This window comes from Micromesistius poutassou, assembly GCF_964030765.1.
Source record: "Micromesistius poutassou genome assembly, chromosome: 17".
NCBI classification, from domain to species: domain Eukaryota; kingdom Metazoa; phylum Chordata; class Actinopteri; order Gadiformes; family Gadidae; genus Micromesistius; species Micromesistius poutassou.
This window is the reverse complement of record NC_140287.1, coordinates 17,101,969-17,122,819: the sequence shown is the minus strand read 5'-3', so window position 1 is coordinate 17,122,819 and position 20,851 is coordinate 17,101,969. Positions and strand designations below refer to the sequence as shown.

General features: G+C 53.7%; 3 protein-coding genes across 4 annotated transcripts in view; 1 reads left to right on the top strand and 2 right to left on the bottom strand.

The window, feature by feature from the left end:
- The first annotated feature begins 196 nt into the window (after nucleotides 1–196).
- atg14 (autophagy related 14) lies at nucleotides 197–8,314 on the top strand. 2 transcript variants are annotated; one of them, XM_084481820.1, is made up of 11 exons: nucleotides 197–716; nucleotides 1,185–1,247; nucleotides 1,939–1,981; nucleotides 2,063–2,144; nucleotides 2,825–3,062; nucleotides 3,947–4,176; nucleotides 4,560–4,677; nucleotides 5,076–5,166; nucleotides 5,460–5,545; nucleotides 6,545–6,719; nucleotides 8,009–8,314. In XM_084481820.1, exons 1-11 carry the CDS (start codon nucleotides 427–429, stop codon nucleotides 8,129–8,131), a joined length of 1,539 nt encoding a protein of 512 aa, XP_084337946.1. In that variant the 5' UTR covers nucleotides 197–426; the 3' UTR covers nucleotides 8,132–8,314. The 2 variants fall into 2 exon arrangements, with proteins under 2 accessions (XP_084337946.1, XP_084337945.1); XM_084481819.1 differs by having other exon boundaries at nucleotides 3,944–4,176; nucleotides 8,009–8,145.
- Nucleotides 8,315–9,952: 1,638 nt separating this feature from the next.
- On the bottom strand, nucleotides 9,953–15,512 carry fbxo34 (F-box protein 34). The gene is made up of 3 exons (XM_084482608.1): nucleotides 15,327–15,512; nucleotides 12,705–12,786; nucleotides 9,953–12,281 (listed from the first exon to the last, which is right to left on the bottom strand). The coding sequence occupies exon 3, from the start codon at nucleotides 12,278–12,280 to the stop codon at nucleotides 10,418–10,420; it is 1,863 nt and encodes a 620-aa protein (XP_084338734.1). The 5' UTR covers nucleotide 12,281; nucleotides 12,705–12,786; nucleotides 15,327–15,512; the 3' UTR covers nucleotides 9,953–10,417.
- Nucleotides 15,513–16,808: 1,296 nt separating this feature from the next.
- Nucleotides 16,809–20,851, bottom strand: part of lgals3b (lectin, galactoside binding soluble 3b) — a gene marked incomplete at its 5' end in the record, with an annotated part of 5,170 nt that continues 1,127 nt past the window's right edge. Inside the window, 4 exons of the mRNA XM_084482170.1 lie at nucleotides 16,809–17,206; nucleotides 18,344–18,509; nucleotides 18,741–18,829; nucleotides 19,417–19,790. Of these exons, the coding sequence (XP_084338296.1) occupies nucleotides 17,048–17,206; nucleotides 18,344–18,509; nucleotides 18,741–18,829; nucleotides 19,417–19,790 (788 nt within the window). The remainder of the gene's footprint in view (nucleotides 17,207–18,343; nucleotides 18,510–18,740; nucleotides 18,830–19,416; nucleotides 19,791–20,851) is intronic.

Genomic DNA, 20,851 nt, shown 5'->3' with positions numbered 1-20,851 from the left:
TATTTAATTTATAGTTTGTGTCATCTGTGTCTGGTTTGGATGGCAAATGTAGCGCTGATATTGGATAAAATGTATTTGTCGGTCTTGGTCAATAAAAGATTATTTTTCATATGTGGTTGACTCCGCCCCCCTGTCTGGCCGTGACTCCGCCCACCACGCCTCGTCACCACATAAACAAACACTGTCACGTGGTCAGGAGAAACGGAAAGCGAAGCGCCGCAGTTAGATTAGTTCAAAACAAACCACTTCCTTATTAGCCCTGTCCCACAATCAGCGCATTTAGTCCTCTGAATATTACTACTTGGTGTTTGGAGATGAGGACCTAAAGCCCCCTCCTAAAACGAGTGAGCCCTCCTGAACTCAACGAGCGGTGGTGTGGTTGCTTTGGTTAGCTTAGCATCGAGCGGTGGGGGGGCTGCTTCTCCCATGGACTCCCCGGCGGGCTGCGGGGTCCGCTCGCTCGGCCCCGGCGACGCCGCTGCCGCCGCGTCCCCCGGGCCGCAGCAGCCCGCGGCGGGACGGCCGCCGCTCCTCCGGCCGTACCACCGGCACGGCTCCCCGGGCAGCGTGACGGTGGAGTCGGTGGACGACGCGGAGGGTCTGTCCGTGGCCGTGGAGCGGTGTCCCCTCTGCGGCTCCGCCCGGAGGAAGCTCACCTGCAGCCGCTGCGTCCAGTCCGGCGACTTCGTGTACATCGACGGGCGGAACCCCGAACGGTGAGTGTGATGGGGGGGGGGGGGGGCAGTAGGGGTGGGGGTGGGGGTCCATGACTCGGTGCTTGTGTCTGTGATCTGAAGTCCGGAGGGGGTAACAGTTAGCCTGGCTCGTTAGCATTAGCAGATCTCTTGTATATATATTTACATAACTGTTAGCCTGCTGTTAGGCTAGTTAGTAGCCCCCGTTGTTTTTGTCGCCCCAGTTTTTTTTTCCGAGAGTCGTTATTTAGGTTTCCAGTAAACCTTTTTATAGTTACGTTAACTTGAAACGCCAATACGCCTTTATTCTGTCAAACCTGCCGAGCTGCTGTCAGAATCTATTTGAGGTCCGGTTCTTAGAATCTGGCGGCCAGGCTGGTGTTGATCTGAGGGTCAGGATCCTAAACTCGGGAGCGTTTGGTTTGATGTGATGGAGCCGGCGGGTGTTGAGTTAAACTCCCCCTGCGCCCCCCCCTCCCTGCTGTGTAGATACATAGAGAAGCTGGAGCGGCTGACGGCGCTTAAAGAAGAGAAGGACCAGCTGCAGCAGAGGTAAGATGGACCATGGTAAAGGAAATGTTACATCTACTATATTGGTATAATAGGTATCATTTATATACAGTACATTTATCTACAGGTTATATATCATGGATAGGTAAACTACAGGTTATATATAATATCCAGAATAAAGCTAGAGTATACTTACAATGCAGGTTAAATTACATTTAGCAGACGCTTTTATCCAAAGCGACTTGCAATAATAAGTACATTTGTCAGAAGAAGGAGAAACAATATATCGCTGTTTGTACAGTAAGGATATTGATAGAACTAAGTGCAAAGCACTAACAATCGTTAACCCATTCCCCGTATACAAACAAAGATAGCTAGTTCCCTCCTCCTCGCCCTAAAGAGATCCACATACAGGTCAACGGTATTGAATACAGGTATAATCACAAACTGGTAGACGGTCTCTAAAGTGTGCCCTGGTGTGGACTGACCTGTCTCCCCCCATACTGACCTGTCTCCCCCCCCGTGCTGACCTGTCTCCCCCCCGTCCTGACCTGTCTCCCCCCGTGCTGACCTGTCTCCCCCCGTGCTGACCTGTCTCCACCCCGTGCTGACCTGTCTCCCCCCGTGCTGACCTGTCTCCCCCCCGTGCTGACCTGTCTCCCCCCGTGCTGACCTGTCTCCCCCCCATGCTGACCTGTCTCTCCCTGTGCTGACCTGTCTCTCCCCCTCCCAGTGTGATCGCGGCGATGGAGCCCACCCTGCAGGCCGACCAGATGGTGAGTCCCACCTCATTCTGACCCCTGCCGTCGGCAGCTTGTTGCCGCGACGACCTAATCTCACTTGTTGTCCTCCCACAGAAATGGAAGATCATGTCGTGCAAGATGAAGATCGAGCAGCTGAAGGAGGCGGTTGCCTGGGGCAACGAGGAGGTCCGGAGCGGTACGTTACCCCGGCGACCGTTTTATCATTCATTCAGACATGAGGAAGCGTTGGTAATGAGACAGTGTTTCGTATGATACAAGAAACTAAGCTGAAGTGACCCAGAGGTGACTCGAGGGCGGCAGGAGCTCAGGAGGTAGAGCGTTGGGTCGGCTGGTAACCATGAGGTTGCTGGTTCGATCCCCGGCTCCTCCTAGCTGAGTGTGGAGGTGTCCCTGAGTGAGACGCCCTCACCCTGACTGCTCCTGACCAGCTGGCTGTCGCCCTCTCTTCCTCCTCCACCTCCTCTCCACCTGCTTTACCTCCACCTTCTCCACCTCTTCACCTCCTTCTCCCCACCTCCTTGTCCTCCTCCTCGTCCTCTCCACCTCCTTTACCTCCACCTTCTCCTCCTCCTCATCCTCCACTTCATCTCCTCCTCCTCCTCCTCCTCCTCCTCCTCCTCCTTCATCCACCTTCTCCACCTCACCTCCTTTACCTCCACCTTCTCCACCTCCACCTCTTCACTTATATCTCACCTTGTCCTCCCCCATCTCCTCCTCCTCCTTCCCACCTCCTTTACCTCCACCTTCTCCTCCTCCTCATCCTCCACTTCATCTCCTCCTCCTTCATCCACCTTCTCCACCTCACCTCCTTTACCTCCACCTTCTCCTCCTCCTCCTCCTCCTCCTCCTCCTCAGGCAGGGAGCTGCTCCTGCGCTCCCAGGAGGAGAGCGGGCGGCTGCAGCGGCGGGCCAGCCGGCACCAGGAGAAGCGGGACAAGATGGAGCGCCACACGCGGCGGCTGGCGGAGCTGCTGGAGCGCCGCGGCCGGGAGCTGGGCCAGCGGCTGGAGAGCCTGGCCCAGGTCCGCCGGGAGCAGGTCCTGGAGCTCACCGCCCACGTGTTCCCCACGCAGGAGGACAAGCTGCCCAGCAGGTCCACACACGCACACGCACGCACACGCACACGCACACGCAAAACGCAAACGCACACACGCACACGCAAACGCGCACGCGAACACAAGTATTGTCGCACACACACTTATACACACAAACATCGTCGCACACAAACACACATTGTCACACACTCACTCACTCACTCACACACTTATACACACACACACTTATATATACACACACACACACGCACCCAAACGCATGCACACACCCACACACGCACACACACTTAAACACACACGCATCGTCACTCACTCACTCACTTATACACACACACACACACTTATACACACACACACACCGTCACACACACACACACACACTTATACACACACACACACGCACGCATGCACGTGCACGGACACGCGCGCGCGCGCGCGCATCGTCACTCACTCACTTATACACACACGCACACACTTATAGACACATGCACACTTATATACACACACACACACCGTCACACGTACACACTTATACACACACACACATCGTCACACACACACACATCGTCGCACAAACTGATACACACACACTTATACACCATCATACACATAATCACACACACGCACGCACGCACACACTTATACACACACTTACACATACACACACACACTTATACACACACTTATACACAGACAGACAGACAGACAGACACACACACACACACACCCCCCCCCCCCCCGTCTCCACTATCACCTAGACCGCTGAGGTCACGGTCTACATCATTTTAAAGTCTCAAGTCTTAAACCAAAACACGGACTCCCATGAAGTCCCATGATGCACCAGGTCACCCTAACCACCGCCCCCTCCCCCACCCCCTCCCTCCCTCCACCCCCCCCCCTCCCTCCCCCGCCCCCCCAGCAGGGACCCGGCGGACGGGGCCCTGGAGAGCGAGCCGGCGCTGCCCTCCAGCACGGTGAGCGAGCTGGCGGAGGCGCGGCGCACCACCTACCTGTCGGGCCGCTGGGTGTGGGACGAGCACAACGGCGACACCAGCATCAGCATCACGGGGCCCCACGTCACGCTGCCCAGCAACGGGGACTGCTCCGCCTACTACAGCTGGGTGGAGGAGAAGGGCACCAGCCAGGGGCCGGGTAAGCAGGGGGGGGGGCAGGGGGCGGGACTAGAAGGTTTGAGGTTGAGGGGGAGGGGTGGGGAGAGGAGGGAGGAGGGGGGCACCAGCCAGGGGCCGGGTAAGCAGGGAGGGGGGGGCGGGGGGGCGGGACTAGAAGGTTTGAGGTTTCGCTGAGGAGGAGGGGGGAGGAGGGGGGCACCAATCAGGGGCCGGGGGGCGGGGGCGGGGGGGGCGGGACTAGAAGGTTTGAGGTTTCGCTGACGAGGGGAGGAGGGAGGGGGGGGGGCTGCGTTCTGATTTTCAACGTGTGTGTGTGTGTGTGTGTGTGTGTGTGTGTGTGTGTGTGTGTGTGTGTGTGTGTGTGTGTGTGTGTGTGTGTGTGTGTGTGTGTGTGTTGTGTAGAGTTGGAGCACATAAGCCCCGCCCACACCATCAGCGCGGCGCTGTGCTACGCCACCCAGCTAGCGAACATCCTGTCTCACATCCTGGACATCAACCTGCCCAAGAAGCTCTGCAACAGGTAACACGTGACCCCCCTCGTCACATGACCCCCCTCCTGTCACATGACCACTGTCACATGACTCCGCCCCCCCACCACCACATGACTCCACCCCCTGTCACATGACTCCGCCCCCTGTCACATGACTCCGCCCCCTGTCACATGATTCCGCCCACCACTACATGACTCCGCCCCCTGTCACATGACCCCGCCCCCCCACACATGACTCCGCCCCCACCACATGACTCCGCCCCCCCCACATGACTCCACCCCCTGTCACATGACTCCGCCCCCCACCACATGACTCCGCCCCCTGTAACATGACTCCGCCCCCTGTGACATGACTCCGCCCCCACACATGACTCCGCCCCCTGTCACATGACTCCGCCCCCTGTCACATGACCCCTGTGTGTGTGCAGTGAGTTCTGCGGGGAGAACCTGAGCCGGTACCGCTTCACCAGAGCCCTCGCCAAACTCAACACCAACATCCTGTTCCTGTCCTTCTCCCAGGTACACACACACACACACACACACACACACACCTCACACACACACACCTGACACACACACACACACACACACACACACACACACACCTGACACACCACACACACACACACACACACACACACACACACACACACACACACCTGACACACACACATGCACACACACATGCACACACCTGACACACACACACCTGTCTAACTCCCTAAAGTCCTTGTTCTGGAATAATAAAGTGTGTGTGTGTGTGTGTGTGTGTGTGTGTGTGTGTGTGTGTGTGTGTGTGTGTGTGTGTGTAGCACGTCGACAGTGAGAAGCTCCACCCCCACCACACCCTGAGGAACGTCATGTTTCTGGTTTCCCCCGACAACAACAAACTGGGCAGGTGAGAGTTACCGGTAGAGTCACTAACTAACCAACACTAACCAACCCCTGTGTGTGTGTGAGCAGGACGGGTTGGTTACCTGTAGAGTAACCAGTTAACCAGCCCCTGTGTGTGTGAGCAGGACGGGTTGGTTACCTGTACAGTCAGTCTTGTATAAAGTACTTGAAAGCGATACTTGAGTAAAAGTACAAGTATCTTACCAGAAAATGACTTTGGTAGAAGTTAAAGTCACCTTTTAAAATATTACTTGAGTAAAAGTCTTAAAGTACCTGACATTTAGTGTACTTAAGTATCAAAAGTAATTGTCTGATATAAAATGTACTTAAGTATTAAAAGTAAGAGTAAAAGTAAAGGTATTTAAAAAAAAAAGTGAGTTAGAGGGTTGGGTTAAAATATTTCTTGCAAATACGGCCACGGGTGTTTAACGTTATCTTCGTCACCACCACGGAGTTCACCAAGTTCACCACTGCAGTCGAGATGCTCGTCATCTGCTACCGGAGTGGTAGCGTTAGCAGCAGAGCCTGCAGCAGGTGCTTCCATGACGGCATCAATAATGTGACATGCCCGGACAAGCGGGACTTCTTCTTCTTCGCGCTTGGCGGTTGACATGACAACAAACGGACATTACGTCACCAACTCAAACTTCTCCTGTTTTTAATTTGTAGTAACGAGTAACGAAGATGGTTAGGAGAAATGTATCGGAGTAAAAGTACACATTTTATTTAGGAAATGTAGTGGAGTAAAAGTGAAAGTTGTCAGAAAAATAAATAACGAAGTAAAGTACAGATATGTGAAAATTGTACTTAAGTACAGTAACGAAGTATTTGTACTTCGTTACATTACAACACTGTGCACAGTGACCAGCTAACCAGCCCCTGTGTGTGTGTGTGTGTGTGTGTGTGTGTGTGTGTGTGTGTGTGTGTGTGTGTGTGTGTGTGTGTGTGTGTGTGTGTGTGTGTGTGTGTGTGTGTGTGTGTGTGTGTGTGTGTGTGTGTGCAGGACGGGCCCGTTCGAGGTCAGCGTGGACCTGGAGGAGTCCATGGAGTTCGTGGAGCCGGAGGCCGACGGGCCGGCGGAGGAGAGCGCCGAGGAGGGCGTGACCGACGACGAGACGGACCTGGGGGTGGACTGGGAGACGGTGCCCAGCCCCCGCTTCTGTGACATCCCCTCCCAGGTACAACCCCCCCGACCCCCGACCCACACCCGGTTCCTCCCTGGTAGAACCCTTAAGGTCAATTTACACCAGAGCCGTTTTAGACGCGTTTGTTAGTCGGCCGTCAGACGCCCGACTAGAGATAGAATCCATTCAGACCAGTGCACTGATTCACACCGGCAGCGTTCTACGCCCGTCTCACGGACGACGTTACGCTTTACTTCTATTTTCAAGTGTTTCTGAAGCGTCTCGGTTATGACGTGTAGGCCTGTTATTTGATGAATCTTGAAAATATATATATAGCGAAATAAACGGCGGCGGTGTGAATTGATACGCCTACGTTACGCTCACGTCTCTCTCGCCTGCGGTGTAAATTCCCAGTAACCCTGAAACCAAACCTTTACCGTAAAGCCTCATCGTAGCTCTGACCCTGAAACAAGATCTTACCCCTGAACCTAAAATCTAACCCTCAAACCTAACCCTAGAGCCAAAGGCTAAACCCTAACCCTGACCCTCAAACCTAACCCTAACCCTAGCCCTCAACAGTAAATCTTCCACTTCGTTTTAAGCCTGCATCGGACCTCACTACATTTTGAGGGTTGATTATATAAGGGCAAAATAGCACCCCCCCCCCTTAGCTCCCTACAGTAATGGGACACCCTACACGAGAACGCACAAAAATCTAGGGTTAGGGCAAAGATCTAGGGTTAGGGGAGGTATTGGGACGGGGCCTAAACCCTAACCCTAACCCTCGAACCTAACCCTAACCCTAGAGCCAAAGACTAAACCCTAACCCTAACCCTAACCCTAGAGCCAAAGACTAAACCCTAACCCTAACCCTAACCCTAGAGCCAAAGACTAAACCCTAACCCTGACCCTCCAACCTAACCCTAGAGCCAAAGACTAAACCCTAACCCTAACCCTCAAACCTAACCCTAACCCTAGAGCCAAAGACTAAACCCTAACCCTGACCCTCCAACCTAACTCTAACCCTAGAGCCAAAGACTAAACCCTAACCCTAACCCTCAAACCTAACCCTAGAGCCAAAGACTAAACCATAACCCTAACCCTAGAGCCAATGACTAAACCCTAACCCTAACCCTCAAACCTATCCCTAAACCCTCCAAACAAAGCTAAAAGGCGTCTGGACGTCCTTTGGTTGTGTTTAAGGTCACTGGTGGAACCACTCCAGTGTATTGGGGGAGTTCTGAGCGTTCCTTTAGTCACAACGTGTGTGCCTAACGCTGTGAAGACGGTCCCATGTCGCCCGTGTTGTGTAAGTGAAGATGTAACCTGGTTGTGGGTTCCAGCCCATGGAGATGTCCCAGAGCGCGGCCCTCCAGCTGTCTCAGCCGGCGGCGCCCGGGGGAATGATCTCCTCCGCCGCCGCCTCCGTCACCTCCTGGTTCAGAGCCTACACGGGCCAGCGCTGAGCTCCACCTCCTCCTCCTGGTCCAGACCTCCACCACCTCCTCCTGGTCCAGACCTCCACCACCTCCTCCTGGTCCAGAACCTGCACCACCACCTCCTGGTCCAGAACCTGCACCACCACCTCCTGGTCCAGAACCTGCACCACCACCTCCTGGTCCAGAACCTGCACCACCACCTCCTGGTCCAGACCTCCAGCTCCTCCTGGTCCAGACCTGCACCACCTGGTTCAAGGCCAAGGAGAACCTCGTGGTCCAGAGCTGAACCAGTACCACCGGGGCTGCAGATGATCTATCTTCAACTGGACTTGATGAATGTGTCCCGTCAATCAATAAGGGGCTCTTCTTCTGATTGGTTCCGTCAGCATGATGACATCACGTCCCGGTCCGTCCCTGGAAGGGTTCCGGGAGGACCTCCAGGTCTGCACACAGCTCCGCGTCGGCCTAGAGGTGTCTGTGCGCCCGCTAAAGCATGAGTGGTGGTGGTGGTGGAGGCGTTCCTCTTCTGAGCTCCAGAGGAACCAGCTGCACTTCTGTTCTCATTAAAAACCCTGATTTAAAAAAAAACCCACTGAGCTGAAGTCTGTGTCGCTTCCTTCCACACGCTACTGACGAGAGTGTGGAGTGTGGGGGGGCTGCTGGGGTGGACTGAAAGTACAGTGTCATCGGTGACGTTATGAAAATACTCACACGTTTTGGATATGTGCATTCAAAAAATAAAATAAAATCGATGCCACAAAACCTAGCTTGATGCGGTATACACTGACCCCGAGGTCTGAAGGAGCAGAGATCCAGTGATTAGCCGTTACAAGACGTTTTGAAAAACTGCCTCTTCTGACATCACTACTGGGCATGTCAACCTAGATGTGTGCTGGGTAGATGAGCAACGTCTGCTACAGTCCACTGGGTAGACTGATCTACCCAGCACACATCTAGGTGGACACGCCCACATGTTTACATTTAGGGCATTTAGCAGACGCTTTTATCCAAAGCGACTTACAATAAGTACATTTGTCATAAGAAGTGAAACAATATATCGCCGTCGGTACAGTAAAGATGTTCATAGAACCAAGTGCAAGTAACAATCACCAGGCTAACCCCATTCCCCGTATACAGCAGGGATAGCTAGCTACTGCAGATACACAATTACATGCATGCACAACACAATTAAGTACGTATCATTATGTAATTATGTAAATACTTGTGATGTCAGAAGAGGCTGATTTTCAAAACGGGCTTGTAACGACTAATCACTCACACCTGGTGGTATAATATGTCACCTTTAAATTAAAAAAACAACATACCCTTAGCTTGTCATGAGGGGACTGGAACCGTGGTCTCTGATCAGATCTGTTAACGAGAGCCCACTCCAACGCGCCACAGAGCTGAGCATTAGGACACGACCAGAAGTAATAGTCAACATTACATTCACACCAAATTAGGCAAGAAAATGTTATGACGAAATGTGTATGAAACGACATTTATTTGGCAAAGTGTTTTCCCGTGAGGAGTCGTTTAATCGCAGATCTTTATGGTCTTAAGAGACCGTTACCTCAACGGGGGTCCGTTCACTTCAATGTTGTACAAGGCTTCGTTGTCATTCGGCTCTGGCGGTCGTCAGCCACCACCACCACCCCACTGACCTACACAAGCAGGGGCATCCATGGCAACCCTATACTAACCCGTATCCATGACAACACTGCTACCAACCCGTATCCATGACAACACTCCTACTCGCATCGGGAGATGTTTGGTGGTGGCGAAGTGAAGCCGGCTCAATAAAATAAAAGTCGCATTCATCGATCATAAAATCAAACGGATGCACTTTATTAAGCAAAATATCATTCAGGAACAGCCACCAAAACCCAGGACCTTAAACAATACAGAGGAAGAGTTCCACGTCATAGTTTCCCATTGCTAAAAAATAGATATTTTTTAAATTCTCGACTCCAGCATTGTTTTGTAAAGCTTTTCTTTTCCGTCACCGGGGAGGACCCGGGCATTCTGGGTAATACATTCAAACCTCCCAAATTCATAAATATGTACAAAGATCTTCTTCTTCCTCACATCTCATTGGTTCAAGTGAGTGTTGCGCTGAGCCGTGCGGGTGGGGTGGGGGGGGGGGGGGGGGGGGGGGTGGGGGTGGAAACACGCGGCCCCCCCCCACACAGGAAGCAGACCCATGGCTGTGAGGACTACTTCCTGGCAGCAGAGGATCATTCCCCACATGCTAATGGCAACACACACACACACACACACACACACACACACACACACACACACACACCCCTCTCAGGCCTCCTCGGCGGACTCCGCCCCCCTCCTCCTCATGTAGAGCGCCGAGGTGAAGCTGTGGAAGTCCGGCACCCAGCGGTTGTCGTGGAGACCCACGTTGCAGCCGGGCGCGTCCTTGCGGGTGCCGTGGCAACACATCCAGTGGCCCGGGCCGTAGGGCAGCGCCTGGCAGTAGGGCTTGTGGTGCCAGCGGCAGAGCGACACGTCGCCGCGGCGATAGCGCCGCTTGCACTGCTTGCAGGGGTCGTCGCGGTAACGCGGGTCGCCCACCCAGCGGGAGTCGGCGGGCCGCACGCCGTACGCGTCCATCAGCGAGGAGAAGTGGCGGCAGCAGCACTTGAGCGCGGCCAGGCTGCGCGTGGGCAGCAGGGAGAGGATGTGCAGCAGGAGGTGCTGCGGGAGGAGCAGCAGGGCGGACCGGGGCTCCAGGAGGAGCTGCAGCTGGAAGCGCGCCTCCAGGAAGTCCTGGGAGGCGCCGGGCTCCTGCTCTCCTCCTCGAGGCAGTGTCCTCCTCACGTCCAGCTCTGGGGCTCCACAGGAGTCAGGGCTGGGGAGGAGCAGCAGGGAGGTGGGAGGAGGAGGAGGAGGAGGAGGCCGTGACGACCTGCTCCCTCCGTCGGCTGGTTCCCCTCGGGGCCGGGCGGACGAGTTCTGGACCGGCACCGCGGAGAAGAACAGCTTGCCTGGCTCCTCCTCCTCCTCCTCCTCCTGCTCCTCTCCACAGCTCAGAGTCTGGGGGGGTTCTGCTGGGTCCTGGGGGGGGACGACCCCGGGTCTCTGGACCTCCAGCCGGGCCAGGGCCTCGGAACCAGAACCCAGGGCCGGCGTGGGCGACGCCGAGGGAGGCTGGGGCGGCGGCGAGGAGGAGGAGGAGGAGGAGGAGGAGGAGGAGGATTGGGTCAACAGCACGCGGCCCACCCCCCTCAGGAGCCGCCGGCCGGGCCCCGACGGACTCTTCACACACTCCGACTCCAGCCGGGCCACCAGGTCCCAGACCCGCAGCGCCTCCCCGTCCCCCCCCGACCCGTCCCCGCTGGGGGCCCGGGGGGCCCGGGGGGCGGGGCTGGGCGGCGTGCGGGACAGGGTGATGCTGGCGGAGCTCCGTTGGAGAGAGAGCAGCGGGATGGAGGTCATCTGCTGCTCGCTCGCCCTCTGCTCCAGGAAGGCCACCATCTCGCCCACCGACACCGCCTCCTCCTCCTCGTCCTCCTCTTCCTCCTTCTCCTCCGCCGCCGGCTGCCCCGCCCCCCCTCCTCCCCCTCCTCCTCCCCCTCCTCCTCCCCCCGCTGTGAGCCCCCGGCCCCCGGACCTCCGCGGTCTCTTGGCCGAGCGGCTCTCTCTCTCCCAGCCCCCCTTCACCTTCAGGCCGCCGCCCCCCCCGCCCCCGCCCCCCGGGGAGCTGAAGGCCTCCTCCGGGTCCTCAGAGCCCGGGAGCGGGGAGGCGAACATGGCGATCTTCTCCCGGACGTACCCGGGCCGCACCACGCTCCACGCCTCCTCCTGGTCGTCGTGGCAACACGGCCCAGTGGGGGCCGAGGCGGGCGGGGGCGGCGGGGGGCGGGACAAGGAGGGTTTGTTGTCGTTGCCGTTGCCGCGGCGATTCGTCCCGTGCGACCCGACCGCGCCGCCGCCGGCGCCGTGGTGGTGGTGGTGGTGGTGGTGGTGGGTCGGCCCGTTGCCGTGGCGATGCGACGTGTTGCCGGACAGGACGCTCAGGGGGTGGCGGGTCCCCCCTCCCATGTTGCCGCGGTTACCGGCGGCGGCGACGGCGGCGGCGGGCGTGCGGAGGCCCTCCCCCTGCTGGGCCCTCCTGGGGGAGCGCTGGGGGGGGGGAGGGGGGGGGTAGGCCTGCAGGTGCATCCTGCCGACAGAGGGCTCATCAGCTTAGGTGGTAGGGGAGGGGGAGACAGGGGAGGGGGAGACAGGGTAGGGGGAGACAGGGTAGGGTGGGGTAAGACAGGGTATGCTAAGCTACAGCAGGGTATGCTAGGCTACGGTAGGGTGAGACAGGGTACGGTAGGGTGAGACAGGGTAGGGTAGGGTGAGACAGGGTACGGTAGGGTGAGACAGGGTAGGGTAGGGTGAGACAGGGTACGGTAGGGTGAGACAGGGTACGGTAGGGTGAGACAGGGTAGGGTAGGGTGAGACAGGGTATGGTGGGGTAAGACAGGGTAGGGTAGGGTGAGACATGGTACGTTAGCCTACAGTAGTCGCCCTCACCAGACGGTGTACCACAGTGTAGGATGGCTACACGACTGAGAACAGAGTGGTGGGAGGAGCCTACCTCCAGACAGGCTGACGATTGGCTGGTGCTGGGGTCGTCTGGGGGCCGTAGCTCGTCACATCACAGGGTCGTCACTCTCTGACTGGAAGAGGAGGAGGAGGAGGAAGAGGAGGAGGAGGAGGAAGAGGAGGAGGAGGTCAAACAGTCAGTGGGTCATGGCCATAGAACACAATGGTTTTCACTTGGTGCTGGGGTCGTAGCTCGTCACTCTCTGACTGGAAGAGGAGGAGGAGGAGGAGGAGGAGGAAGAGGAGGAAGAGGAGGAGGAGGAGGAGGAGGAGGAGGAAGCGGAGGAGGAGGTCAAACAGTCAGTCGGTCATACGATACAACTTTATTAATCCCCGTAGGAGAAATGTGTTTGTTGCAACAGCCCGGCGGCAGTAGAAAAACACAGGATAAATAAAATACAATAAGAACACAAAGTACTAATACAACAAAAGTAGACGCTGAGGGAAAATACTGAACAACATGCTAAAGTAATGAGAAGACGAGACAAACAGAACAAACAACAACAAATAGGGCAAACAAAATAGACGGTATAAACAGTGTAAATTATAAGTTATAAATTATAAAAAAAAGTGTATACCTGTGTGTACCTGGTCAGGTACACACTGGTCACATGACTAACAGAGAGCATAAGGACATACCTTACCTGGACCTAGCAGGAGCAGGTCAAGGTAAGGTAGACCCGCTAGCCCGTAGCATGTACTTAATTGTGTAGCATCTGCAGTAGCTAGCTATCCCTGCTGTGTGCGGGGGAATGGGGGGTCGGCCTGGTGATTGTTAGCGCTTGGCACTTGGTTCTATGAACGTCTTTACTGTACCGACAGCGATATATTGTTTCCCGTAAGTCGCTTTGGATAAAAGCGTCTGATAAATGCCCTAAATGCAAATGTGGCCCAGCCACACACATCCAATGGGCCCAATCTGGCAACCTCATCTCGAGGGACGGCCACACTCTGCATAACAAAAGTCAGCTTGATGAAACGCTTTCATCAAAAAAAGGTTCTGGTCCAGTGGAAGCAGCTCTTAGGACACAGCGAGCCATCCCCATCACCCACCACCACCACCAGCACCCAGCACCCACCAGCACCACCCACCACCCATCCCCATCACCCACCAGCACCACCCACCACCATCGCCCACCACCACCAGCACCCAGCACCCACCAGCACCACCCACCACGGCTGATCTCCGCCTGCAGCCAGACCCAGCTCCCCATTCTGCCGCTGACACACCGACATGACTTCACTGAGGGAGCTGGAGTTGGGATTAGACCCAAAAGCCCTCTGAACTAGCCTGGCTGTAGCCAGACCCAGCTCACTGGTAGACTGCACGTTGGTCTGGGGAGGCTGCTGTCGTTCTCTTCAGCACCAGAGGCGTTGATCAACGGGCGTTGAGTTAAATTGAACTCTGTACGCAATTGGCTGCTTGCCGTCGCTTCCCTGTCGTCATCGTGTTAAACCAGCCAATAGCGCGCCACAGGGGGGAAAAAGCCAGCTTGGTGATTGGCTCCCGCAAAAACGTCTCGGAACTAGAAAGAAATGTTTTGCTCTTCTCCAGAACCTTCTGCAGGGTGAACTCAAATCTCCGGCAGAATGGGCGGGGCTACCCAGTCTACCTCTGAACCAGCAAATCAATAGGTGAGTACATGTCTGTCATCACGGGAGAGAGAGACACGTCCTGAAACAGCCAAGACCGGTCTGACATCACGGGAGAGAGACACGTCCTGGAACAGACCTGCCTGTCCCTAGCAGGCAAGCTAACCAGCTAACTATGTCCCATCAAGAAGCTACTGACTGCTGCTACATAGACAACATGTACAGTAAACCAGGTGGTGATTCTGTGAGGACAGCTGTAGGACAGCTCTGTAGGACACCTTAGGACAGCTCTGTAGAACACCTTAGGACAGCTCTGTAGGACAGCTCTGTAGAACACGTTAGGACAGCTCTGTAGAACACGTTAGGACAGCTGTAGAACACGTTAGGACAGCTGTAGGACAGCTCTGTAGGACACCTTAGGACAGCTCTGTAGGACAGCTCTGTAGGACACGTTAGGACAGCTGTAGAACACGTTAGGACAGCTCTGTAGGACAGCTCTGTAGAACACGTTAGGACAGCTCTGTAGGACAGCTCTGTAGGACACGTTAGGACAGCTGTAGAACACGTTAGGACAGCTCTGTAGGACACGTTAGGACAGCTCTGTAGGACACGTTAGGACAGCTGTAGGACACGTTAGGACAACTCTGTAGAACACGTTAGGACAGCTCTGTAGAACACGTTAGGACAGCTGTAGGACACCTTAGGACAGCTGTAGAACAGCTCTGTAGGACACGTTAGGACAGCTCTGTAGGACACGTTAGGACAGCTGTAGAACACGTTAGGACAGCTCTGTAGGACACGTTAGGACAGCTCTGTAGAACACGTTAGGACAGCTGTAGGACACCTTAGGACAGCTGTAGAACAGCTCTGTAGGACACGTTAGGACAGCTCTGTAGGACACGTTAGGACAGCTGTAGAACACGTTCACATCATGAATAAGCCATGTTAACATGGTCGGTGTTGTGTAACGTGAGGCCAGTAAACCAGTAAACAGTCAAAGGGGCCAAGGGGCGACACTAACCTGGAGACTCGATCAGAGGAGCGCGTCCCCGCGGGTCGATCGGGGATCGATCGGTGGACGGGCGCTGTTGTAGAGACGCGTGAACGCTCCTCCTGGATCTATAGGGTCGTTCTCATGTTCGCCCCGCAGCCCTTTAATGCGGGCGAACTTCCCTGACTGAGCTTGTTTGCCCGAGACGTGACGTCGCGACGCTCGGCGCAACGTCTTGACGTCACGCCGCAGGTTTCGGGAGGCTGCACTGAACGCGCGCGCGACCCAACACGCCCGTGCGCGGAGCGTGACTGACGCGCGCTGTGACCGCGCCCAAAACAAACCGCGGCCGCGAGTTCTGGAGTTCTGCCGGAGTTTCCCAGAAGAACGTCTCTAGAAGAATGTTGTGCCCCGCCACTCCTCAATGTCCCCTCAACCTGTCATGTTCCTACGAACTGCTTCCAATATGTCAGAAGAACTCAACTTATTTCATTCCATTCTTGCGAACTTATTTGGTGGAGAAATGCAAACCTAACCGGAAGTGTAGTAAATATAGTAAATAGAGTAAATAGGTCAAAGCTCGAGTAAATAAGTCAAATAAAAAGCGGTGAAGAAATGGTATAGTTGCTAGTTGGCAATTGGCATACGAGTAGAAGCCTATACTTGGGTCTTGGAATCATTGAGATGCAACACATTACAATGAGGTGCACAATATTGTTAATAGTATAGAAACTATAAAAACAATATTAACCAATAAAAATACATTGATTCTCAATGTCACAAGACGAGATAATATTTATCTTAAAGAAGCATCCGTAAGAAAATATCTAAGAAGTAAGAAGCAAACATTCTTCAGATTTCTTTAGGGGAAAATATATATTTTTTAAGTCTAAGATGCAATGATCTTGCTCTTTGGATACTTTCACCTTTTTTCTCCGGAGAGGAATTCAATTTAATTGAAAACGTTGCCATTGCATTTAGTGAAGTTCAATAATTGACGTATGTGTAAGTGAGTAATTTTGTTATGACATAGTTAGGTATTCGGAGTGTATCTGTGGATACCTAATGTTATCATTATTACATCATAACTGTGTTATAAGTGTAACTTGATCGTTTAGGTCCAGAGTTATGATGTTTGATGGGAAGAACTGGTTTTGTGTGTTTTGTATCACTGGCTGCATGGGTGGTGAAACCAGTTCTGAAATTCAACCCAAACTATTCTCATTCTACATGGCCTTATATTTGTTTGATCGTGGATTTTGCCTACCCTTGAGCAATAAACAGAAGTGAGATGGATCATTCAACCGCTTTGATTGTTCCTGTTTTGTAAGTGGCACTGAATAAAAGCATCCGCTGCTAAACGACTTCATGTGAATGTCAAATATTTCAGAAATCGCAATCAGTAATGAGATGCATGAATAAATTCTAGAAAATCAAACATAGACACCTTTGACATGCTGCACATATTTGGTCAAGTCTGGAGATACTCATTGGGTTTAATAATCTCTTTATTGTCGGACTACATCCATCTATTTATATAAAACTATTTTCAGTTTTCAACCAGCAACCAGTAGAACATTATTCATAGACAACCTAACATGAGCAACAGCAATACGGCGGTATCATGTGATAGCACAGGGCGTTCCCATTGGTCCTTTGTATCCACCGACCCTGAAGAGGTCAGACACAGAGAAGGGGGGGTGGGGGTGGGGTGGGGGTGGGGTGGGGTGGGGGGGTGGGGGTTGAGGGGCTCAGGGCAGGCGGTCCATGAGCACGGAGGTGAGGGTGACGTCGTTGTAGATGGACAGATGGTTGATGGAGCGCAGGTCCTTGACGCGGTGGTGGAACTCCAGCACGTGGGCGCCGTTGAGGGCGATGCGGTACGCCGTGCTGGTGCAGAGAACCTTCATCTGCACATGGAGAACCGGAAGGTGACTACCGCTCAGTTCCGGGTCACCGTCTACAACCCCCTGGGGCTGGTACCCCTACCCGATACCTTTAAGGTGTCGACCGAAATAACCCGGTAGCGAGTAGCATCGAGACTTCTCCGTTCAAACGATCGACCTGCATTCTATACCTTTTGTACCCAGATCTAGAAAAAGAACGACCAGCTGTATGGTGCTCACAGCCAATCACCACAAGCGGTTAAACGCGACATGTGATTGGCCCACTACCGCAGCAGCTACATATGTATTTGTTTTTAAATCATTTAGATTGGGAGTTGATCACAAATTAAGTACTCTATTGGTATCAGTATAACTTCAAAGGTACAGGTATTGGTAAAGGTGTCGTAATTTTCTCAACGATACCCAGCACTACTAACCCCTACCTGCTCCTTAATGACCCGTCTCTGTGCTGTCTAACCCCTACCTGCTCCTTAAGGACCTGTCTCTGTACTGTCTAACCCCTACCTGCTCCTTAATGACCTGTCTCTGTGCTGTCTAACCCCTACCTGCTCCTTAATGACCTGTCTCTGTCCTGTCTAACCCCTACCTGCTCCTTAATGACCTGTCTCTGTGCTGTCTAACCCCTACCTGCTCCTTAATGACCTGTCTCTGTACTGTCTAACCCCTACCTGCTCCTTAATGACCTGTCTCTGTACTGTCTAACCCCTACCTGCTCCTTAATGACCTGTCTCTGTACTGTCTAACCCCTACCTGCTCCTTAATGACCTGTCTCTGTTACTGTCTAACCCCTACCTGCTCCTTAATGACCTGTCTCTGTACTGTCTAACCCCTACCTGCTCCTTAATGACCTGTCTCTGTACTGTCTAACCCCTACCTGCTCCTTAATGACCTGTCTCTGTACTGTCTAACCCCTACCTGCTCCTTAATGACCTGTCTCTGTACTGTCTAACCCCTACCTGCTCCTTAATGACCTGTCTCTGTACTGTCTAACCCCTACCTGCTCCTTAATGACCTGTCTCTGTACTGTCTAACCCCTACCTGCTCCTTAACGACCTGTCTCTGTACTGTCTAACCCCTACCTGCTCCTTAATGACCTGTCTAACCCCTACCTGCTCCTTAATGACCTGTGTGGAGTCTCACCTCGAAGGGCTGTCCGGGGACGAAGGGGAAGGCTCCGTCCCGCTCCTCCTTGCCCCACTTCTTGCTGATCTCGCTGTTCCTCACGATCACCTTCTTGCCGCCCTCGTTGAAGCGCACGTTGAAGTGGAACGCAAGGTCATGGCTGCTTCTGAAGTCCATTGTGATCCTGTTACACACACACACACACACACACACACACACAAACACAAATGCACAAAGAGACACACGCACACAAACACAAATGCACAAAGAGACACACACATTTACCCACGCACATTTACCAACGCACACGCACACACACACACACACACCCACACACACGTATACACAGTGTATAATGATTATTGGTCGGTTGGTTATTGATGGCAGCTCATTGGTGGATCCGGGCTTCACTCACATGTTGGGACGGGGCTTCACGGTTCCCTTGATGGTGATCAGAAGTTTGTCAAAAACTCCATTTGGAAGCTTTTGATCAAAGGGCACTTTCTGTGAAAACAACACCACGTTATCACTGACTGTCTGTCATCTATATGTCTGTCTGTCTGTCTGTTTGAGATCGATATGTCTATCTGTCCTTCTGTAATCCATCTGTCTGTCTGTCTGTAGTGTCTCTGTATATCTGTAATCCATCTGTCTGTCTGTCTGTAATCTATCTGTCTGTCTGTAATCCATCTGTCTGTCTGTCTGTAATCTATCTGTCTGTCCTTCTGTAATCCATCTGTATGTCTGTCTGTTATCTGTCTGTATATCTGTAATCTGTCTGTCTGTCTGTCTGTCTGTTATCCATCGGTCTATCTGTCTGTAGTCAGTCTGTCTGTCTGTCTGTCTGTCTGTATCTATCGCTCTGTCTGTATCCATCGGTCTGTCTGTCTGTCTGTCTGTATCCATCGGTCTGTCTGTCTGTCTGTATCTATCGGTCTGTCTGTCTGTCTGTCTGTCTGTCTATCTATCTGTTATCCATCGGTCTGTCTGTAGTCTGTCTGTCTGTATTCTATCTGTATATCTGTTATCCATCGCTCTGTCTGTCTGTAGTCTGTCTGTCTGTCTGTCTGTCTGTCTGTCTCGGTCTTTACCATTGAGACACTCGGAGCAGCGGGTGTCGGTCCTCCTGGTCCGGGCCAGGTGGGCTGGGCCGGGGTCTGGGCCCCCCCTGGACCTCCTGGACCGGGCCAGGTGGGCTGGGCCGGGGTCTGGGCCCCCCCTGGACCTCCTGGACCGGGCCAGGTGGGCTGGGCTGGGGCCCCCCCTGGACCTCCTGGACCGGGCCAGGTGGGCTGGGCTGGGGCCCCTGCTCCACCGGGCCAGGTGGGCTGGGCTGGGTTTTGGGGTCCCCCCTGTCCGGGCCAGGTGGGCTGGGCTGGGTTTTGGGGTCCCCCCTGTCCGGGCCAGGCGGGCTGGGCCGGGCCCCCCCCCTGTCCGGGCCAGGCGGGCTGGGCCGGAGCTCCTCCTGGGGGAGGGGTTAGAGCTCATCACTGAGGGAACGGTACACCTGTCCAGGCTCAGTGCAAAATACACTTAATGTTCACCTGGTCAGGTAGGGTTAACTAGTGGTAATGTTCACCTGGTCAGGTAGGGTTAACTAGTGGTAATGTTCACCTGGTCAGGTAGGGTTAACTAGTGGTAGTGTTCACCTGGTCAGGTAGGGTTAACTAGTGGTAATGTTCACCTGGTCAGGTAGGGTTAACTAGTGGTAATGTTCACCTGGTCAGGTAGGGTTAGTGAGTGGTAATATTCACCTGGTCAGGTAGGGTTAACTAGTGGTAGTGTTTACCTGGTCAGGTAGGGTTAACTAGTCGTAATGTTTACCTGGCCAGGTAGGGTTAACTAGTGGTAATGTTCACCTGGTCAGGTAGGGTTAACTAGTGGTAATGTTTACCTGGTCAGGTAGGGTTAACTAGTGGTAATGTTTACCTGGTCAGGTAGGGTTAACTAGTGGTAGTGTTTACCTGGTCAGGTAGGGTTAACTAGTGGTAGTGTTTACCTGGTCAGGTAGGGTTAACTAGTGGTAGTGTTTACCTGGTCAGGTAGGGTTAACTAGTGGTAGTGTTTACCTGGTCAGGTAGGGTTAACTAGTGGTAGTGTTTACCTGGTCAGGTAGGGTTAACTAGTGGTAGTGTTTACCTGGTCAGGTAGGGTTAACTAGTGGTAGTGTTTACCTGGTCAGGTAGGGTTAACTAGTGGTAGTGTTTACCTGGTCAGGTAGGGTTAACTAGTGGTAGTGTTTACCTGGTCAGGTAGGGTTAACTAGTTGTAATGTTTACCTGGCAAGGTAGGGTTAACTAGTGGTAGTGTTTACCTGGTCAGGTAGGGTTAACTAGTGGTAGTGTTTACCTGGCCAGGTGGGGTTAACTAGTGGTAGTGTTTACCTGGTCAGGTAGGGTTAACTAGTGGTAGTGTTTACCTGGTCAGGTAGGGTTAACTAGTGGTAGTGTTTACCTGGCCAGGTAGGGTTAACTAGTGGTAGTGTTTACCTGGTCAGGTAGGGTTAACTAGTGGTAGTGTTTACCT

What these genes read in the sequence shown, in the direction of transcription:
- atg14 (XM_084481819.1), top strand. Translation starts at nt 427, where the DNA reads ATGGACTCCCCGGCGGGCTGCGGGGTCCGCTCGCTCGGCCCCGGCGAC. An exon ending in TGTTCCTGTCCTTCTCCCAG is followed by an intron (nt 5,167 to 5,459) that starts GTACACACACAC and finishes GTGTGTGTGTAG; the next exon opens with CACGTCGACAGTGAGAAGCT. An exon ending in GACAACAACAAACTGGGCAG is followed by an intron (nt 5,546 to 6,544) that starts GTGAGAGTTACC and finishes GTGTGTGTGCAG; the next exon opens with GACGGGCCCGTTCGAGGTCA.
- fbxo34 (XM_084482608.1), bottom strand. Translation starts at nt 12,280, where the DNA reads ATGCACCTGCAGGCCTACCCCCCCCCTCCCCCCCCCCAGCGCTCCCCC.